This window comes from Perissodus microlepis, chromosome 2 (genome assembly GCF_051167445.1).
Source record: "Perissodus microlepis isolate ML-2025 ecotype Zambia chromosome 2, ASM5116744v1, whole genome shotgun sequence".
Classification (NCBI taxonomy): domain Eukaryota; kingdom Metazoa; phylum Chordata; class Actinopteri; order Cichliformes; family Cichlidae; genus Perissodus; species Perissodus microlepis.
The window spans coordinates 26,632,458-26,651,341 of record NC_140462.1 but is presented as its reverse complement, the minus strand read 5'-3'; the positions used below and the strand labels follow the sequence as shown (position 1 = coordinate 26,651,341).

The window sequence follows — 18,884 nt, the reverse complement described above, 5'->3', positions numbered from 1 at the left end:
ACAGAATCCAATGTCACGCTTATTTAAACATGTTTAAAAAGGAACGTATCCATGATTTTTTTTTACTACACATATAACCTATAATTCACCTGGAAACAGGCAGCACATGTGTATATGTGTATTTTTGGCCTGATACACAAACAAACTGAATGAATTTGACCTGTAAACTCTACACCGAGACCACAAAGGCAGTACCAGTCCTGTCCTCTATTGTGTGGACGGTGAAGAAATCCTAATTCATGCCGAGCTGGCGGGAGCTGGTCAGCTGATTTGAACATACAATGCTAGTCTTGTCCCCAGCAGGGAGGAATGCTTCTAGAAACGGTTTTCACACATGCCCCTGTTTTGTTATTTCATAGGTCGTATCAGATCAGAGTATCGCTTCCTCTCAATCCCACACGCTTCCATGTTTCAAACTGTGCTAAATTTAGATTTCATGCAGACTCAGACACCTAAAAAGCATCAAGGCATGCACTATAGCTGTAGGCAACATGCGATGCTAACACGCTAAAAATGAAAAATCCTAAATTATCTGCAAAGATTACAGTTAATGCAATCTTGTCACAAGTGAAACTTTAATTTCAATATTTAAAATGTTTTAATTTAAATATGTTAACAAATTTTTTTATCTGCAATTTGTAAAAACTGTTAGATGATGAAATAAAATTGCTTAGATTTGTGATTATTCATAACTTGGGATTATGTTTTTCCATGGTTGTAGCACCTTTTAAGGTCTGTTAGAATAAACTAACAAACAGAAATAAACTGCATTAAAAGAACTGGTTTATGACCTTCTGTTTTCTAAGTATTATTATTAATATAATTTGAACTTTAACTTAAGAGGGACTTACTTTACAGGCCCAGCACTTTGATATTTGATTGATCATTCTAGTAAGCTCTTAAGCATCAAACTCTGTTCTTTGTCATGACACCGTGGGCAGAAATGTTCACCTGTTAACTCTGTAAAGACTCCAACACCAGCTCCGTCAGGCTTACAGATCACTTCTCTTTCAGTACCTGCTTTAGAGAAGCCACAGCTTATGTGCACACTTTATGAATGACTGCAGGAAGACAACAACCGCTAACAGCTTTCACTTTTCCGTCACTGTGGAAACTTCGCTGACACGCTGAGTAAAAACTCACTTCCCACAATAAACCCACTAAGGTAGTCTGAGTCACAGCTGTTGTTATGTTGTGGAATAAAACACCAGACAAGGTTGTAAAATTAATTCTTAATGCAATTACAGATTTTCCATCTTCTCTACTTTAAAAACAAGACTGTGATATCACACCCTGCACCTTGACTCACAGGCTCCTTCTCTAGTTTGTTGCTGTTCTTTTTTTTATTATTTGTCTTATTAGGGACAATAATTAATTAATAAAGTTAAGAAAATGAAATAAATAATGTTAGGGAATGTTAGGATTCCTAGTTTCATTTCATTTTATCAGATTTTCTATAGATACCACAACATATCATCAATTCTCATGGCCACTGTCATCATACAGGGAAAGCATGATATAATGAAAATAGAAACATGGGAGCAAACATTTTTCTAACACATAAATGCACTGGTCAGGGTCTGTAACATAAGTTTCAGGTGTACACTCTGCACAGATATGTGGATGCTTATATTAAAGGAAAAATGCTTTATGCAACATTTAATTACTGAAAACACGATTAACATTTTCAAACTCCCCTTTAATTACCGTGAAGACTAAATGAAGCCGTTGAAGTGGTTTGGGCATCTGATTAGTCCTTTATCCATGGTTGCATTGACGTGTGGTTGGGATGGGGGATACAAAAGGATCCCCCATCCCATGCACATCCATCCAGCCACCCCATGTGTCCTTTTTAGCTCCGCCTCTGGCACACTGTACTTGTCAGCCCTGTTGCACAGATTTACATCTTGTTTGCTTATCAGCCTTATTTATCAGCCACGGAATGACTCTCTATGGCCTGAGGACCTTAAACGGGAAGTGGGGACACCTGTTCCTCGGAACAATAGCTCCCATAGGGAAGAGGAGTCCCGTGGAAGCAGGAAGTAGGAGAACGATTGCGGGAGGAGCTGAGCACACCCTGTTTAACACTAACATCACCACCGGGGAGTTATACCAAGTCAAACAAACATATAGGGGGAACACCACATGTCCCGTGTCTACCTGTATTCATAAACACACCTGGTTTCACCTTTCACAGACTCACCGTTGCGTTGGAGCAGTTTAGGAGACACAACACCAGCAGCACAAACCACCTCCTCTTGTAAAGTTTGAAAAGCTGTCCATTCTTCAGGTCAGAGTTTGGTTCTCTGGAAACAGCAGCGTAAACAGTCCGAATGTCGTTGGAGACTTCGCCGCTATTATCCATTATTATTATTATTATTACTAGTATTATGACAAGTTCACCGGTTAAGCCAAACAGCTGCTTAGCTCCCAGAAGTTGAACAAACACCGAAGTTTCGGTCTCTTTTGGTCAAAAAATCCCAGAAACCTGAGAAATAGTGTATGTCTACTAAAGTAAACAAGATACAAATCCATCCTGCTGTCTCCCGACGGACTGTAAGGACATTTTGTGTCTCACACAGAAGCCGGTAACTCAGTTTGAAGCCTGGAAAAAGTCAGCAATCGTCTGAACATTAATCAGGGAGCTACAAAGATCTTCGACTGAGAGGATGAGGCACTCCGCCCTGAAGAAAAGCGCTGTCAGCATGCAGAACTTAAAAAAAGGTTCTTCAAACTGAATGAGTCTTGCCTTCATAAACGATAAATAAATAATAAATCACTTCTAATAATTTCCAAAACATTGATCTGTGTGTTTTTTTTCTCAATACATTTCAAGTCTAGAAAAAAATCTAAAAGATTAAATTAAGCAAAATTTTGGACTGCGTTTATCATTTAATAAAGGATAAACGCAGATAAATTAAACGTTAATGTGTGCTGGTGTAATAGACTAGACCAAGGGTGTCAAAGGCCAAGATCGGCCTGCCAAAGGGGCCAACCCAGCTCACCAAGTGGCTTTGCAAAATTTCCAAATTGCAGAGAAGTCATTAATAACTCAATGCAGTGTTACTTTTGCTGTGGGGTGTACTAGCATTCCACTTCCATCCATCCACCCACCCTTCTTAAATACATGTGCCGTTAGGGGTTGCAGGAGGAGTCTGTTCTAGATGACATAGGGCAAAAGGTGGGGTGCACCTTGGGCAGGTAAGCAGTTCATCACAGGGCTAATACAGAGAGACAGATAATTATACACTCTCAAAAACCCAACTAGAGACAGTTAATCTGCATGTATGTTTGGACAGTAAGGAAACTGTAGAAAACGTGTGCAACCACAAGGAGAGCATGCAAACTAACTCCGAAAGGCCCCAAGTGGCCAGGTGGTTTAAACCAGGAAGTTGTTTTTGCTGTGATGAAACAGTGCTAAATTGCACCCTGCATCGGTGTTAAAATGTATGTAAATTTAAGATATTTCCAGATCTAAGGTTGAATCATAAGGAAGTAATGATGTTGTTCGTTACTGTTGAGGGTTTTGAGGGATTTTCTCCATCCTCTGTAATCCATACATTTTAGCATACATGTGCATGCAATGGTTTTGCTGGTCTCACCCATGGACTTGATCAGCTTGGCAGATGTGACCAGTCTACATGAACCACACTAAGTTTGTAGCCGGGGGGGACTATTAAGTGGCGACAGTTAAATTTGTGTCAACAAGATTAAAAAATGAGCATGCACACAACGATTCCACATATTGCACCACAGCATAAACTGGCAAAGGTCACTTCTTCAGGCTTCAAGTGTCGTTCACATTGCACCTGCGGAATGTGTAACACTTGCCATCAAAAAGCAGCGCTGACATGCAAATTATGTTATTTTATTATTTTATTAATGAGTAATCAGAAATATGACTAACATGACAGAAAAGAATGAATGCAGAACTAAAATTTAGTACCCTAATTTGTTATTAAAGTGACAAAGACTGTTTTTTTTAGCTATTTATTCTAAAAACTGATGTAAAAATCAAACAACACACAGTGAAAAGACTTCCATTCATTGAAAACATTTTTAAATCATAGCACTGAAATTATAATGTATTTAACTCAGTCTTGAGATACAAGTTATTGTCTTTTGTATGTTGATGAAGCAAATTAGACTAATCAAACTAATCAAAAGTGGAGTCTTTGCCATTTACGTGTCTAAATGAAGGTGTAAAGCAGTTTTATATGAAGGTAAATTTGTAATTTCGGGGGTTTTTTTTGCATGCACAAAATAAATGTGCTGTGCTGTAACAAGTTTGTGTGCCCAGGAATGTCTTTGCGTCAGCGAATCAGTCAACGTGACTCACCATTGCACTACTGGAAACTTTTTTTCTTTTAGCAGGAGCAGAGTGAGAACTCTTCACTCTTTTGTCCTTATTGACGGCACATGACCACAGGCTCCGCCCTCTCTTTAACCCTCTGTGACTCAGTGTGGCAGTTCTGCAGCTCTGATTCGCAGGAAAGTCGCGTGGAAAGAAAGTGAGAAATCAGATCAGATCAGTTCTGCTTTCATTTATTTCACCTGGTGTAAATTGCAGAGGTGTTATTTTATCCATTTACCTGAAGACATTTGTAAGTTCAGGGACAGCTGTTATCATGACTAAAATGAAATGCAGTTAAAAATGTGGGTGAACCAATAATAAGTGGGTTTTTTTTATAAATAATAAACAGCCATTTATGATCTTGTACAGATCATCGTTGAAGTCTGCTGTTGTAAATCTCAAGCAATTTGACAAACAGATTTTGATCCAGATTTCTGGTAGGTGTTTAAGAGTGCACTGCAGGTGGTCTCACTTATGAATTTAAAAACAAAAGGGCTGTAAAGAAGAAGGATTTTCCACAATTTGGCATCCCCAAAACTTATTCTTATTACTGGCTTATTTCCATGGCTGGATTAGCCTCTTTTTAGAGCAATGTGCAGGGTCCCTTTTGGCTTCCAGCTTCATAATTTCTGTGCAAGAAGAAGAGGACCCTACATTAATCAACAGACAGAAAAAAAAATTAAAACCATACAATATTTTAAAGAATTGTCTATTAAATTTTAATATGATGGAGGTTTATTTGTTTACATAGAGAAATTAAAGCACAATTTTACAACCTCAACAAATTTTCTACTGAGAACTGATTAGACTATTTTATATAGAACCCAAAATAAAGGAAGATTCAAAAGTAATTTGACCAAGAACAATTGGAAAAATTGATGGTTTGCTGCCCTGGAACCAGTTTTGGATGCTGGAGAACACAGGATGAGGGCCACTGCCTCATCCACATAGCACCTAACCTTCTGTGGGAAGAGGGCCCCCATAAAGATGGGCTCCTGTGCTTCACTTAAGGCCATATGAAGTCCTGGTGGAGTTTCCCTTAGGAGAGCCTACCAGAAACAAATTGCTTTTGACAACACAGCTCATGGGAGCTGTCAAGTATCACAAACCCCTCTGATGCAATAAGGTGACAATCCAAAAGGAACCATTTTTCAGTTTGCTGATGATGCCTACATGGTGAGGTGATTTGGGCATATCCTAGCAGGAGGAGGACCCCAAGCAGAACCAGGATACGCTGGAGAGAATATGTCTCTCAGCTGGTTTAGTTAATGTCCTGGTGTCCTTCCAAAAGAGCTGGAGGCAAACAAAATCTTCAAATTCAACTTACTGATTTATTGGTCAAAAACCTCTTATAACTTATAAACTATGAGTCTTAGAAGCGCAATGTGCATCAACAATACATAGAAATACATATATAAAGATTTAAAATATCACATGACTTCTGACCTCTCCTTAAAGGTCAAGAATTCACCTGATGGTCAAAGTGATAATAATGATAATAATGCTACATGGAGCTATTTATCTTTCTCACTGACCTTGTTTGTGCTGACAACAGAGAATGCTATATGAGGATGATAACGATTATGTTATTTTATTATAATTTGTTATTTACATTACAGTAACAGGTTATAATTGTTTAAATACATAACATTTTTAATACACGCATAATTTTCCTGAACGAGTGGAAAGTTTTAGAAAATACCCAAAACTGTGTCCTAAAGACTTTTGTCACTTGATAGTCATTACTAAATAATTAAATGAATGCGATGTATGTGCTACATAATGATTTAAAGTATATTAAAATAGATTTCAGCACATCAGGTAACAAAAGCTTGGACTTTGCACTTGTTTTTACTGCACTGCTGACTTCTTAAATAAAAATAACATTAAAAAGAATAAATAAAACAAAGTGAACATATACAAAATTCTAAACTATTCCCACTTTTATCTTTTATCACTTTTATTATTTTTTAAGCGGAATGGACCACTGAAACTCTGCTTTCTGTCGATGTAAAGACATTAAACTATACATTTAATCCCCGTGATTTCTTATGATAAGAAAAAAGAAGTGTTTCAACAGCAGGTCTCAGTTTTTCTACATGATAAATGTGTCAGTTACAGAAAACGTTCTGGTAGCTCATTGACCAGACTATCTTGTATTTATAAACCATGAAGTTAGGTAATTCAAAGGAAATGTTCCTGTTTTTTAAACCGAAATTTCTAAAGCAGGTAGTGTAAAACATAATAATAAATGCCATAAAACTTAGAAGTCCAAAATCCATGCACTCCTTTACATTTTCAAAAGCCTTCCACTGACCCGCCTGTAGTCTTTGACGGACCGATTCTGGCCCCCGGTCCTTATGTTTGACACCTATGAAGTGCAACCTGGTGTTGCTATAAATTTTTATTGATTAATATGAAAGAATTCAAATAAATAAAGTATTTACAGCTTATAAACCCATAATAAAGAAAATGGTGCCAACTCGATAATCAATAACAGAATCAGCGGATCGATTTTCAGAAATTTGCCGCCCTCGTTCAACTCGCGCCCCTCTTCCCCCCTCCCCCTCCCCCGACTCTACCGCCTCCGGCTCGGTCGCTTGGCCGCTCTGCGCATGCGTTCTGCCGCTTCGAGAGAACAGTTTCGGCCTGTTCCGCGACCGCTCGGTCATTTTCGCCTCTTTGTTTTACTGATAGTGGATTTAACTCGGATTCAACCTAACATCCAACGGACCGTGCTGCTCCCAAACAGGTTAGTTCGTCTACCTGCACTTCTCCTCCTCATATGTCCGTGCTCGGCGGGTGTGTGGCCGGTTTACGGTCCCGGTTTGCACCCCCTCCTCTACATTTTTCGCTTGTCTCTTTCCGCTTGGTGCTACGGGGCACGCTATACGTGTTGTGTTATGTGCCTGTGTGTGCGTGTGTGTGTGGTAGTGGTGGTGGTGTATGACCGGGCCCTGCAGTTGCAGACCGGGGATGGGGGTTATTTTTGAGGGGGTAAAGTGTGCCGTAAAGGTGGCTTTAATGCTATCCGGGATGCACACGGTTAGCCGTCCCGGAGAGGAGGCTCTGGCAGCAGCCTGTCTGCCTGTCTCGTCATGTTTAAATGCTGTTGTTCTTCTAAACCAAACACCAGTTTTTGCTTCCCAGTGAACTGGAATGTTCTTGAAGGAAACAGCTCATGGTCCACCATTAGGCTCACCACCTCCAACACCTCCTCCCTCTCCTTCTCCTCCTGCTGTTGTTGCTGTCCAAAGTTCAGAGGAGGATCTGTGTGAGGTTCGGATTAAATGGAGACACAAAGTTGATGCCTTTTCTTTTCCCTCTGGGTGGATGTCGCCCCTCACAACCCTGCTCCTCCTGCTCCTGCTGCAGCAAACCCTGGGTGACATTGTGAGGGGGAAGGCGTGCAGCCAACAAGTCTGTGCAGCGCTTTTATTTGTACGTACATATGTGTATGTGTGTGTAGGGGGAGATGCGGATAAAGATCAGCTTTACACAAGCCTTTTAGTATGGTGGAGTCAGTTGGACTGAATCCAGGTTTAGATGCGAGGGTTTCCCTTAACTTTACACCACGAGGGGAATCTGCAGCCTGGGAGGCATGCTGTGGGTGATTGCAGGTTGTGTCTAGGTGAGAAGTGGGTCCAGTTTTGTTAGGAATTAATATGCACGGTCACAGACAAAGTTTTTGTGTCAAAACCTGTCAAATCAAGCCGTTTTTAAGTGTAACCAACCATCTTATTGAAAATGTGCTCTTAAATTGGATGCTAGCAGTGAGATTTATGTGCACATGCCTGTTGTCAGAATTTGGTTGAAAAATCAAAAAGCATGATCACATTTTCTTACATACATATGCCATATTTAGTTACAGTTAAAAGTTTGGTTAGGATTTAAAAAGAATGGTAAATGGCCTGTATTTGTATAGCGCCTTACTAATCGCTAAGGACCCCAAAGCGCTTTACACATCCAGTCATTCACCCATTCACACACACATTCACAGACTGGTGATGGCAAGCTACATTGTAGCCACAGCCACCCTGGGGCACACTGACAGGCAAATTCATTTTGAGAAATCTGCTCATGTTTCGGATGTTTGAGCAGAAATGCACGTGCACATTCCAGTATTCACAGTTTAGATAAGGGTCAAAAAAAGGTTCAAAAGTCTGTGAAATCATGCCTTCGTTTTGTCTGCATTGGAGCCACCCTACTGTCAAAAAACCCACTCCTCACTTGCTGTTCGCACTAAGAGCTTTATGTGCACAAGCCTGTTGTCGTCTTCATCTGCTGGAGGGGAAACTTTGTCCTTTCTTACTTTAAATCTGAATTGAAAAGCAGGATTTTGCCTCTTTAAGAACAGATGAAGGCTGTCTTGGTCCAGTATGCATCCTATGGCTAAGTGTAATGTAGTGTATAAAGTCTAGAATGGGAGAAATTGTTTATATTAAATTCTGAGAAGGTCATTTAACTTCTTTTTAAAACAGCGGCACATTTTTAAAAACACTAAACAAACAAAAGCCAAAAAAACAAATTCAGCCTCCCTCTTGCATCGACGTCTAGACATCTTTTGATCTGCAGTTCACCAAATCAATGCTCATGCTCACTGTAAACCACAGGCCGCCAGACTGAGCAGACTTTTGTTGCACGGAAACCAGGGTGCTCATCATGCCAGTGATGAATTCAAGCTGCACCTTACAGCAGCAGAAAGTCGACCTCCATAACCTCACTGACGCCATTTGATTCAAAACGTTGCCTGATGTTGAATGGGTGAATAATTTCGCTGCTTTTCGGAGTCTCGATGGCTTTGATTCGCCTGAGATGTCTCTTCTGACCTGCAGCCAGCGTGCTTGTGTTTAAACAGCTGAGCTGCTTTCTGATGCTTTACATCATCACAGAGGGAAGAGATGCAGCATTTGGCAAGGCCAGGTTCTCCTTGATGGGGCTTTCACTCACTCTTTTTTTTTTTTTTTGTGCGCTTCAGTTTAAAGTGAGTTGCTGCTATTGTCTGTCACAGCTCCAGCTTTTAATTTAGGTTGTAAAACACTTTGATTCACTTTAAATTAACTTCACTGAGCCTCTCAAACTGTACTTGCATTTACCACATGGTATAGTTGCTTCATAGCACTCCACATATCCTCTTAGTGTCTACTTTCATATCGGGTTTCTGCTGACTTTGCAGGGGAACCCTAAATTACCTGCAGCTTTTCTTTAGCGCCGACCTCTGACCTGGATTCAATGACACCTAACGAAGTTTTCTAACGTTACAGTGAGATTTCTGCATTTTCATCAGTGGTTAATGGATACAAATGGCCAAAAGAACACGAAGCTTGACCTCTTTACCCCGAAACATGCATCTCTGCACTGTTTTAACAATGTTAATGGTCCCACTGGGCAGTCTGATAAAACTGTCCGCCCTGCAGGACAGGCGAGCAGTATACGACCTCTTAAAGCATAGCGCTTCTTGATAATGAGAAAACTCAATAGTAAGTGAAGCTCCGGTAGATATAGCATTTGTCTCTTTCCTTGGACAGGAAATGATCTCGGGCAGCTCTCTAAATGAGCTGCTGAACGACCGTGGAGAATCCCTCGCCTACAAATCATGCTGCAGCTCAGCGAGACTGATCTCACCCGCTTCAGCGCTACTTTCGCTTTTTCCTCCTTCACACGGTTTCTTTGAACATTCAGTAATGGGAAATGGACACAGTATCACCCCTTTGGTTCAGTCCTTGCCCATCTTTACAGGTCATATACCGGCAGCAGTCCTAATAGTGTGTGTGTGTGCAAGGTTCTACAGATACTGATAAGATGATGTGATACTGTTGGAATTTCAGGAAAAATGAAATTAGAGGTATCAGATAGGTGCAAAGCAGGATTGTGATTAGTTGGTGATTTTTGAAGTAGCAGAAGTTGAGGGAGGCTTACATTCTTCTTTCTTTCAAAGGTCTTTTTATTAGACAAAGGTTCCAATACAATGTATACAATAACACAAAATGCTTCAGAATATTCCACCCCTTGTTCCCACCCTAACCCTTAAAACAACAAATAATTGGCAGCCTGCTGCCCAACTAAACCAAAAAACAAACCAAAAAACAAACAGAAAAAAACAAACAAAAGCAAAAAACAACAAACAGACTCATAAAAGAAAAGAAAAAAAAAAAAACAAGAGGGGGGGGGGTTCCTTGGACTACACAGTAACAGTAGTTGTGGGCCTTTCAAAGAAGTCCAGAAAGGGGGACCACAGTTTATAAAATTTATTGGCTTACATTCTTTACAGGACAGCACCTCCTTTTTAGCTGGAGCTGTGTGCTTCATGGATGCCTCTGTGTCAAGGAAGAGGTGTCATTGAAATTAATGATCGCTGGGAGGGGAGCTGTCTTTTTATAATGCAGCAGTTGTCAGTCTGATGTGGCCTGAAGGCGCGGTCATGTCACCATTTAAACCTGCAAAATAACTTCCTAATTTTTAAGTTGAGAGAACGCTGATGTAGTCCATGAAATCCTTATGAATTTGTCACATTCTGCTGTGGTTAACATGCACATTGGAGCCACACTGAAGTCTTCTTGATTGTAGTACCAACTGGCGATTTTGCTCTTTAGGGAAAGGTGCAGAACGAGCTGGTTGACCTGTTGGCTCAGGATGTTTCTGGCAGCTCATTAATGTAGCACTGTCATTTTCCGGTGCAGCTGTCTAACTGGTGTTGTACATTAATGAAACAAGAATCAATTATTTAACTGACTGATATTTTTGGTGCCTACTAGCAAGGGCAGCCAAATGTAAACTTGAGGTTGTTATTATGGCCTATAATTATTTTTTAAAGTAGTGCTGCCTCCTTGTAGTAGAGTGGAATTTGGGACAGGTCTCACCTGAGCAGTTTTCACTCATAAGCTTTGGGCATTTTTCCAGGAATCAGGTTGGGATGCTTTTCCCAGTATCACATGTAGTACGCAGCAGGAAATAATCCACTTCAGCCATGCTCCATGCTCCATGTGGTTTAGGTGAGGGGAGGAGCCTGGATGGAGCATGCAGGAGACTGCTTACTTTTCACCAGCTTGCTAGTGGTGAATGTGCCGGTCTATTAGCTGTGCTTTTTGCACACTGACTCATCCCAATATGGACTATGTAGAAGGAAGCTGGCAGGTTAGATACCAGCTAATGTCCAACCCGACTGCACCGAACATCTGCGCTTTCACAACCACTCCAGTCATTAATTCCTGGAAAGACTCAGGGCTGCAGCGCATGTGTGCAAATGGCTCCAGAAAATTGAGTTTTCTAGTTTCTGTTTAATATTGAAAAACAGTACATTTAGCTTTAAACCAGGATTTCTTTGACCACAAGTCAAAACCAGTGTCTAGACACAAAAAATGAAACCAAATGAGATCGAAACACAAGATGAAAGTTGAGGGTGTGTTTGTGCTTCAACTGCTTTACATTCTTCAACTAAGGGTTTTATTTTTCTCTTCTTTTATTGCTTTTTAAAAAGTCTTGCATAGGTCGTTTCACACAACAGGAGCTGTTGTTGTCACTTAATCACTAACAGCATCTTTTTCTAGTGTGATCAGATCTTAGAGTGATTACAAGCTGCTTTCACACATGAAGAGGAGGCACACACATCACACACATCAACAATCTCCTGCCAGGAATCTGCTGATATTTGTGAGTACTTATATTAATGCTATGAATTTTTTTTTTTACTCCTTATACTGAGGCGATCATTGTTATTCTTTTGCTAATAAACTAAAAAGCTGAGACAAAAATGTAACGCGAAATCAACAGGAGGAATCGATGGTGCTGAACAGGCCAATCATAATTGCTGTGGGCTTCTTGGGAGGTGCATGTCAGGGTACGATGTACAGTTCCTGCTGAAAATTGGACATGATGAGGAATGAGAATAGTAGTTTTGAATCCACATGTCTTGTCTCCTGGATACTCTACCCAGCAGAAGCCTCAAGTAAACCTAATGAGCTTTTCAGTAGTGAGAAAGTCAGCTGTGACCAATAACCTGGCTATGTTCTCCTGACCTTGTCCAGATTTCAAGTCTGAAAGCAGCTTTATTGTAGCAACAGAATGGGACGCAGCGTCTGACATTCCCATGTTATTCTCCATAGATAACGTTAGCCAATGCAAACAGCAGCCAGATTCTTTGAAAAAAATTTAACATTTCCAACAAACCCAGGGTGGAACCAGGTGGAATTATCTATTTTGCAACACAATTTAGAAAGTAGTTTGTTTTCCTGTGTTGTTATTTACATAAGGGCACATAAAAAATCTCAGTAGACTTTCTGGCAGACTTTTTCATTTATTGCATAAACACAGTGGGTTATCTGAAGCAGCCATAAGGCCAGAGGACAGAAGGAGACACTTAAAATCAGTACAGACTTGCAGTGAATGTTTTTGAAGCAGCTCGGTCTGCGCTGGCTCTGCTGATAAGATTCATGGCTGTGCTCAGGCTTTCGCAGATCCTATCTGTTCTATGTAAACATCTCAAATAGCTGGTTGTCAACAGGTGGTGTGAATTTAAATGGTTTGCTTTGCCTTTGTGTTGAGATTAAAAACATTCCCTGACATGCTAAGTGCTGCATTCAGGTGGATGAAACGGCAAACAAAAGACGGGGCGCCTGTGTTTCACGTCCTCATTCTCCTTTTTGTCTTTAGTTATCTGCTTAAATGTAGATGACACGACCGCAAGTTTGTTTGTGTTAGAATAATTGGTTAAGTCGTTTGTAGTATTTCAGGATGCATGTAGCATAGTGACAGGGTAATAAACAAGCACAGCGTGGCTTCCAGACTCACTTGTTAGTTCAGCCAGTTTAATGAAGACAGGAAGACGGTGTACGTTAACAGCTCGGATGCACAGAGCTGCTCTGGAAAGGTTTCTCTTTCTGTGCTTTCAGTTGATGTCACCTTCCCTCTGGCAGCCATACTGCAGCTCTCCAGCTGCAGCTGACTGATTTTCAGAATATTTGGTAAAACTGCTGCATTTGTTTTCACTTGTAAATGATATTTTAGCACTCTGAGAGTGCAGACTTTGTATTGAGATCGAGTTCCTTTTGGATACGGGCTTGTGGCTCAAAGTTAGGAGTAACTAGCAAGTGGTTTGCAAGGTTAGGCAGCCAAAAACTGCTAAACATTATATCCAACCAAGATCAATATTTGAGATGCTTGCTACACACCGAACAGGACTTTTTATGGTTAAAATAAAAAGATGGCGATGCAGCTTTCTGGTTCACAAACCCAACTTTTATCTAAAGGTGCAGCCGTAAATCATTATGGTCATTATCCTCTGGAGTCCAGAGGCTCATTATTTAAACTCCTCGTAGCTGTATGCCATAAAGTTATGATCAGGAAAAATGCAATCAGTGGTCTTGCCAAGTAACCTTGAACACAGATATTTCTTAATATACACCAAAATATTCAGAACAGCGATATCTGTATAGATAAAATACAGGTTCTCAAAGTATGCCCTGGGGGCCAGTGGTGGGACTTGGTAACGTTTTGTGTGGTCGGCAAGCTTGATGAGACTTTCTAACATTAACGTTACAGATGTTATCAAGCGATGCTAAAATAAAGGTACAAAGATGACAGTTAACTGCAAAAACCACAGCTTCTTTAACAGACACATTGCAAACACTGACTACATGCACTCAAAAGTTTCCCCATCCTCAAAGGTGAAGCTATAATTTTTTATTTTTTTTGGCCTTTTAGCCTTTATTGGATTGAGATGGTGTAGATCAGCGGTCCCCAACCCCCGGGCCTCGGACCGGTACCGGTCCGTGAGTTGTTTGGTACCGGGCCGCGAGAGTTGAGGCTCAGGTGTGAAATGTGTGGTTTTCAGGGTTTTTATCGGTTTTTATCGGTTTTCAGCGTTATTTTGTTATCGTTTTTATCGTTAACTCGGTGTCCCTGGGTCTTTTCACGTGTGTTATGAATAAATCTTCTTTTTTTCGGTACTGGTACTAGTTTTATTTTGTTGTATTTATCCGCGACACCTTAAAGGCCGGTCCGTGAAAATATTGTCGGGCATAAACCGGTCCGTGGCGCAAAAAAGGTTGGGGACCGCTGGTGTAGATCACAGGTGTCGAACTCCAGGCCTTGAGGGCCGCTGTCCTGCTTGTTTTCCAACTAACCTGACCTTGTAGCTTCTTATTGGCAAAGCACACCCGATTCAGGTAATCAGCAGCAGGCATGGCAGGGATATCTCAAAAACTAGCAGGATGGTGGCCCTTGAGGACTGAGTTTGACACCCCTGGTGTAGATAGACAGGAAAGTGGGGAGAGAGAGGAGAAGACATGCAGCAAAGGGTCGTGGGTCAGACTCGAATTGGGGCCGACTGCTCTCTGGCCATTCGGCATATAGTCACTAGGACCCACAAAGCAATAATTTTGAGCAAAATGCAGCTGAAATATACAAAATCCAAGCACATTCATGAAAAGAGTCTCGTCAGTGCTCTGCGTGTAGCTTATTTGGCGAGTCTCAAGCAAACACCAGTGACAGCACTGATTAAAAATTTTCCAGTTTTTCTACTCTTTATGTTCACCACCACCATCTTAGATTGCTAACTTGGTTGGGCTACTCTGACTTTCGAAGTAGTACGAGCTGAACGGGCGTCCCACATTAGCACGCAGGCTTCTGACGTAATCTGGAATGCAGCATAAGCCCAGTTCCAGACCGAAAGATTAAGACCTTCACTGAACCACTAGTCTTAATCCCTGTTTTGGCAATTGAGCACAAGTGTTTTTTAACTTTTTAATAGCAGTTTCTAGTCAAAGATATTGTCTCTTATACCCTGTCAGCCAAAATAAAAAGTCTAATGCCGCTAAACAGCTGAATCCACATTCACAACAGTGTGCTGTTTTTATGTGTGTTCTGTGGGAGAGCAGATTTTATTAACCCGCAGCTCTCGGTGCTGCGAAGTTTGTGATTTAACTGCAAAGGCTGTAAAATCACCAAAATTCAATTATGTAACTTCCCAAGCTGTCAGTTGTATTGCAGTCTTTTATGTAGCAACCTATCGCCATGCCCTAAGGACAAAGGCAGTTAATCCAGTGCTGAACATGTGACTTGTTAGCTCTTCATAGACCACATGAGTTTGAAAGTAACAAATGAACAAAACTTTCAGTTAGTTTTGTGTTTTTTAGAATTGCCGCCCAGCTTTCAATCAAAGGATCCATAAAGTTATGATGCATAAAGTTACTCAAGGACGTGTTTGAAAAAGGTTGTGACCACATCGAATCACCACTGTTGTCTTGCCTGTTTTGATTTTCTCCCCTCAAACTAAGCTGCAGACAGACAATCTAACAGGTCAGCTTTATTTAGTTGTCAGCTGTTTGATAAAATGCGGTCAAGGGTCAGCCAAGGTCTGACTTCTCCCTGAAGTCCAAAAAGAAGCGTGGCACAAGTGACATTACTGTTTAGCATCTCTGTCCTTTTAACAAGCCCAGAAAGCCTTTTCTAAGTGAACGTCGACACGCCAAATGAGGTATTAATTACTTGCTTGCCTTGTACTTTGGCCCAGCTCGTACAGAGCTCGGATAATAACTCTCATCTCAGGATCTGTGTGTGACGTGCCCTGTCTTTTTCCCGCGGCCGCTAGCCCACAGTTTGTGGTTAAAACTGAGAAAAGCAAGACGGGACTACAATTCTGCCAGCCTGTTAACCAGCAAACCCACGTAATGGCTCATTGCATTCTTCCTGTTGCAGCAAGCTTCTTCTCCACCACACACTGACTGGTGCATTTGAATATTTTAATTTATGAAACTAAAACAGGAAGTCTTAAGTATATGGGTGTAAAAATTAACAGTGTGAAGCTGTGATTCTCCATCCTTCCTGTAAAGACTGCAGCGTGCCTACAAGCGGGCATATTGTTTGGGTTTAATTATGCTTTAATGGTGTCGGTGGAGGGTTTTATGTGTAAGTACGTTGTAGTTTATAGTTTGTGCCTTACATGGGTTGCTTTCATTTTGCTTCGTCTTGTTGCTTTGTATTGTTTGAACTGTTTGACAAATGTAAGGACTTTAAAGATATAAATTTGTGCTTTGTGAAGTTGTGACTTCACAGTCCGTCACCAATCACGTCAAACTACACAAACATACGTCTATTGCATTGATGCTACTCTTTGGTTAAAGTCCTTCAGTTTTCCTTTATTATTCCCTTTGTTAAAAGTAGAGATTAAAAGTAGTAGCACTCTTTTTAGTCTTAAGTCAGCTGGACTTTTTTAGGTTAAAGTGCTAACGACAGCCATGACTGGATAGAAAACGTTCAGACACAGTTCTCCTGAATCGACTTTATTTATCTTGCTGTCAGTCAGTTGTAAAAGCTCTGGGGTCCGTTCTTCGTACCTCGCTAAGTAAGTTAGCTGGATTTGATTGTTGACGATTTCGCGTGATCTTGGATTGTTCGGTTCTCCGAAGCTCATCCGGGACTTGCTGTCATAGCAACAGATCCGTAAGCGTAAACCTGCTTGGGAGCAGGCTTACTTTATGTAAACAGGATTAGATCGCGGCCACTCAGGTATGTCCGCTTCATTGATACGAAAGCAACAGCGATATTTTTCCACTGTTTTTCCATAAATGAATATTATCAATGTAACTAAAGATAATGCAGTATTTGATTCTTTTATTGATTTCATACAGATACATACAGGTCATTTCCTAAAAAAAGGGAAATGTACTATTAATCATTCTATTTCATGTATTTGATTATGTCAGATGTAATTCATATTTTAGAGTAGTAATAGTAAATTACTTCGTGTAATCAAGATGAGAGACCACGGCTATAAAAGCGAAGGTGGATTTGGGAAGTCTGTCGCAGCCATGTCCTGTCCGTTTGTACGCGAGCAACCCATTGCGGAAGGTGCAAGATTGATAAGGAGAGTTTTCAGAATTCATCGTATATTGCGGGATAGACAGGATCCTTTAGCTCAGCGCGACAGTGTGCTCATAGAGAGATATCGATTTTCCCGTGAGGGTGTTATTTACTTAACCAACTTGTTGACGAGGGGGTGCAGGACCACCACCTGTCTTTTTTTGCTCTGCCCTTTTCTTGGTTGCTGTTATAAACAAACAAACAGATTATTTCAGGGTCTCTTTTCAAGAGACTAAAAGCAATATAAGTGATAAATATTACCATTCTGTAGATTATTCTTATATTTCACTTTTACTTGTTCCCATGTTCTAGTGGGTCCTGTTGTGGCTCTAATGTGAAAGAGGATATAATATAATATAATATAATAAATTACTTACGAGTTTAATTTGTCAGCAACTTTCTGCCAGCCCTCTCTCCTTGCTTTTGCAGCCTTTGCAGTGTTCCCTTACGTTTTAATTAAACTCTGAAACTCCTGAAATCCCTCAATCAAGAGTTCTTGCTCTGCTGCCGAAAAATACTGAGCGCGCTCCTTCGACATTTTCACCGACCAATCAAAGGGTTGCCGATCAATGTTTCTACTATCGATGCGTAGCCCCTTTTAAGCCACCCAGTGATCTCACATTACTTCATCCAGCTATACTAATCGTCAACAACAGGTGTGTTCGGAGAACTGGAATAGCGAGCTCAAAGTTGGCGCGATGATTTGATCTTGGATGTGTCATTTGATCTTGGATGTAGTAAGCGAGGTACGAAGAACAGACCCCTGGACTTCAAAATAATTTTGTTTTGCCACTTATACCTTGTCTTCAACTATTTAAAGTGAAGTGGCCGATGTCTCAGTAAAGGTTGGTTGTCTCCTTCCCCTAACACCATCAGAAGAGGCACCTCTTTGACCTGGAGACCTTTTTCTCAGTAGGGTGTGGATGTTTATTTTCAGGTGTAAAGGTATAAGACAGAAATTACAGTTTTAGGTCTTGTTAATTGGTGATAAGGGTTAATAGGCTGTGAAACCATCAAGGTTAGAGCTTTAGGAAGATATGTATTAAAGATGGACCGATCCGATATTACATATCGGTATCGGTCCGATACTGACCTAAATTACTGGATCGGATATCGGAGAGAAATAAAAAATGCAATCCGATCCATTAAACATCAAAAAAGCACCTCACAAAACTTGCGACATGGCGTAACTCGGCTCATAACAGTAGCACGTCAGAGCAGTGTGGTCACGTGATAGAGCGGCTGTGGCGTGCGAGACCTGTCAGCGGTCTGGTTGTGTATTTGGAGCCTGGCTACCAAACCGCCATTTCATCTCCGAGAAAGTTATCCCAGAGAGAAGTAAAGCAAGTGTGTAAGTTCATCTCTGAATGTTTGTAAAGCATTCCAGCGTTAAGCTCAACAACCGATATATGGAGCGCCTGCCTCTTCTCTCCCCCTCCCTCTCCTGCTGCTACTTCAATCATGAAACTGATCAGTGATCAGCTGATCGGCTTTTCTGTCAAGAGTCCGTCTCTCTTGTTTGTTTATCACCCACTTCGCGCCAGAAAGAGGAAACCAGCGGCTGAACAACAGCAGCACCTTTAAGCTTGATAATCTGTTGTTAGAATTTATTTAATTTTACTTTCTACACCAGGATCTTTTTCTGCGTAGCTGACGGCTGGTAACTGTGCAG

At 40.9% G+C, this 18,884-nt stretch overlaps 2 protein-coding genes across 2 annotated transcripts in view; one reads left to right on the top strand and one right to left on the bottom strand.

The window, feature by feature from the left end:
• Positions 1–2,646, bottom strand: part of slc49a3 (solute carrier family 49 member 3) — a 23,300-nt gene extending 20,654 nt beyond the window's left edge. The window contains exon 1 of the mRNA XM_084953829.1: positions 2,204–2,646. Within this exon, the coding sequence (XP_084809955.1) occupies positions 2,204–2,365 (162 nt within the window). The 5' untranslated portion in view covers positions 2,366–2,646. The remainder of the gene's footprint in view (positions 1–2,203) is intronic.
• A 4,338-nt stretch (positions 2,647–6,984) lies between these two features.
• The window catches only part of pcgf3 (polycomb group ring finger 3), a 76,320-nt gene continuing 64,420 nt past the window's right edge, over positions 6,985–18,884 (top strand). Inside the window, exon 1 of the mRNA XM_084953804.1 lies at positions 6,985–7,106. The gene's annotated coding sequence lies outside the window, so the exon portion shown is untranslated. The remainder of the gene's footprint in view (positions 7,107–18,884) is intronic.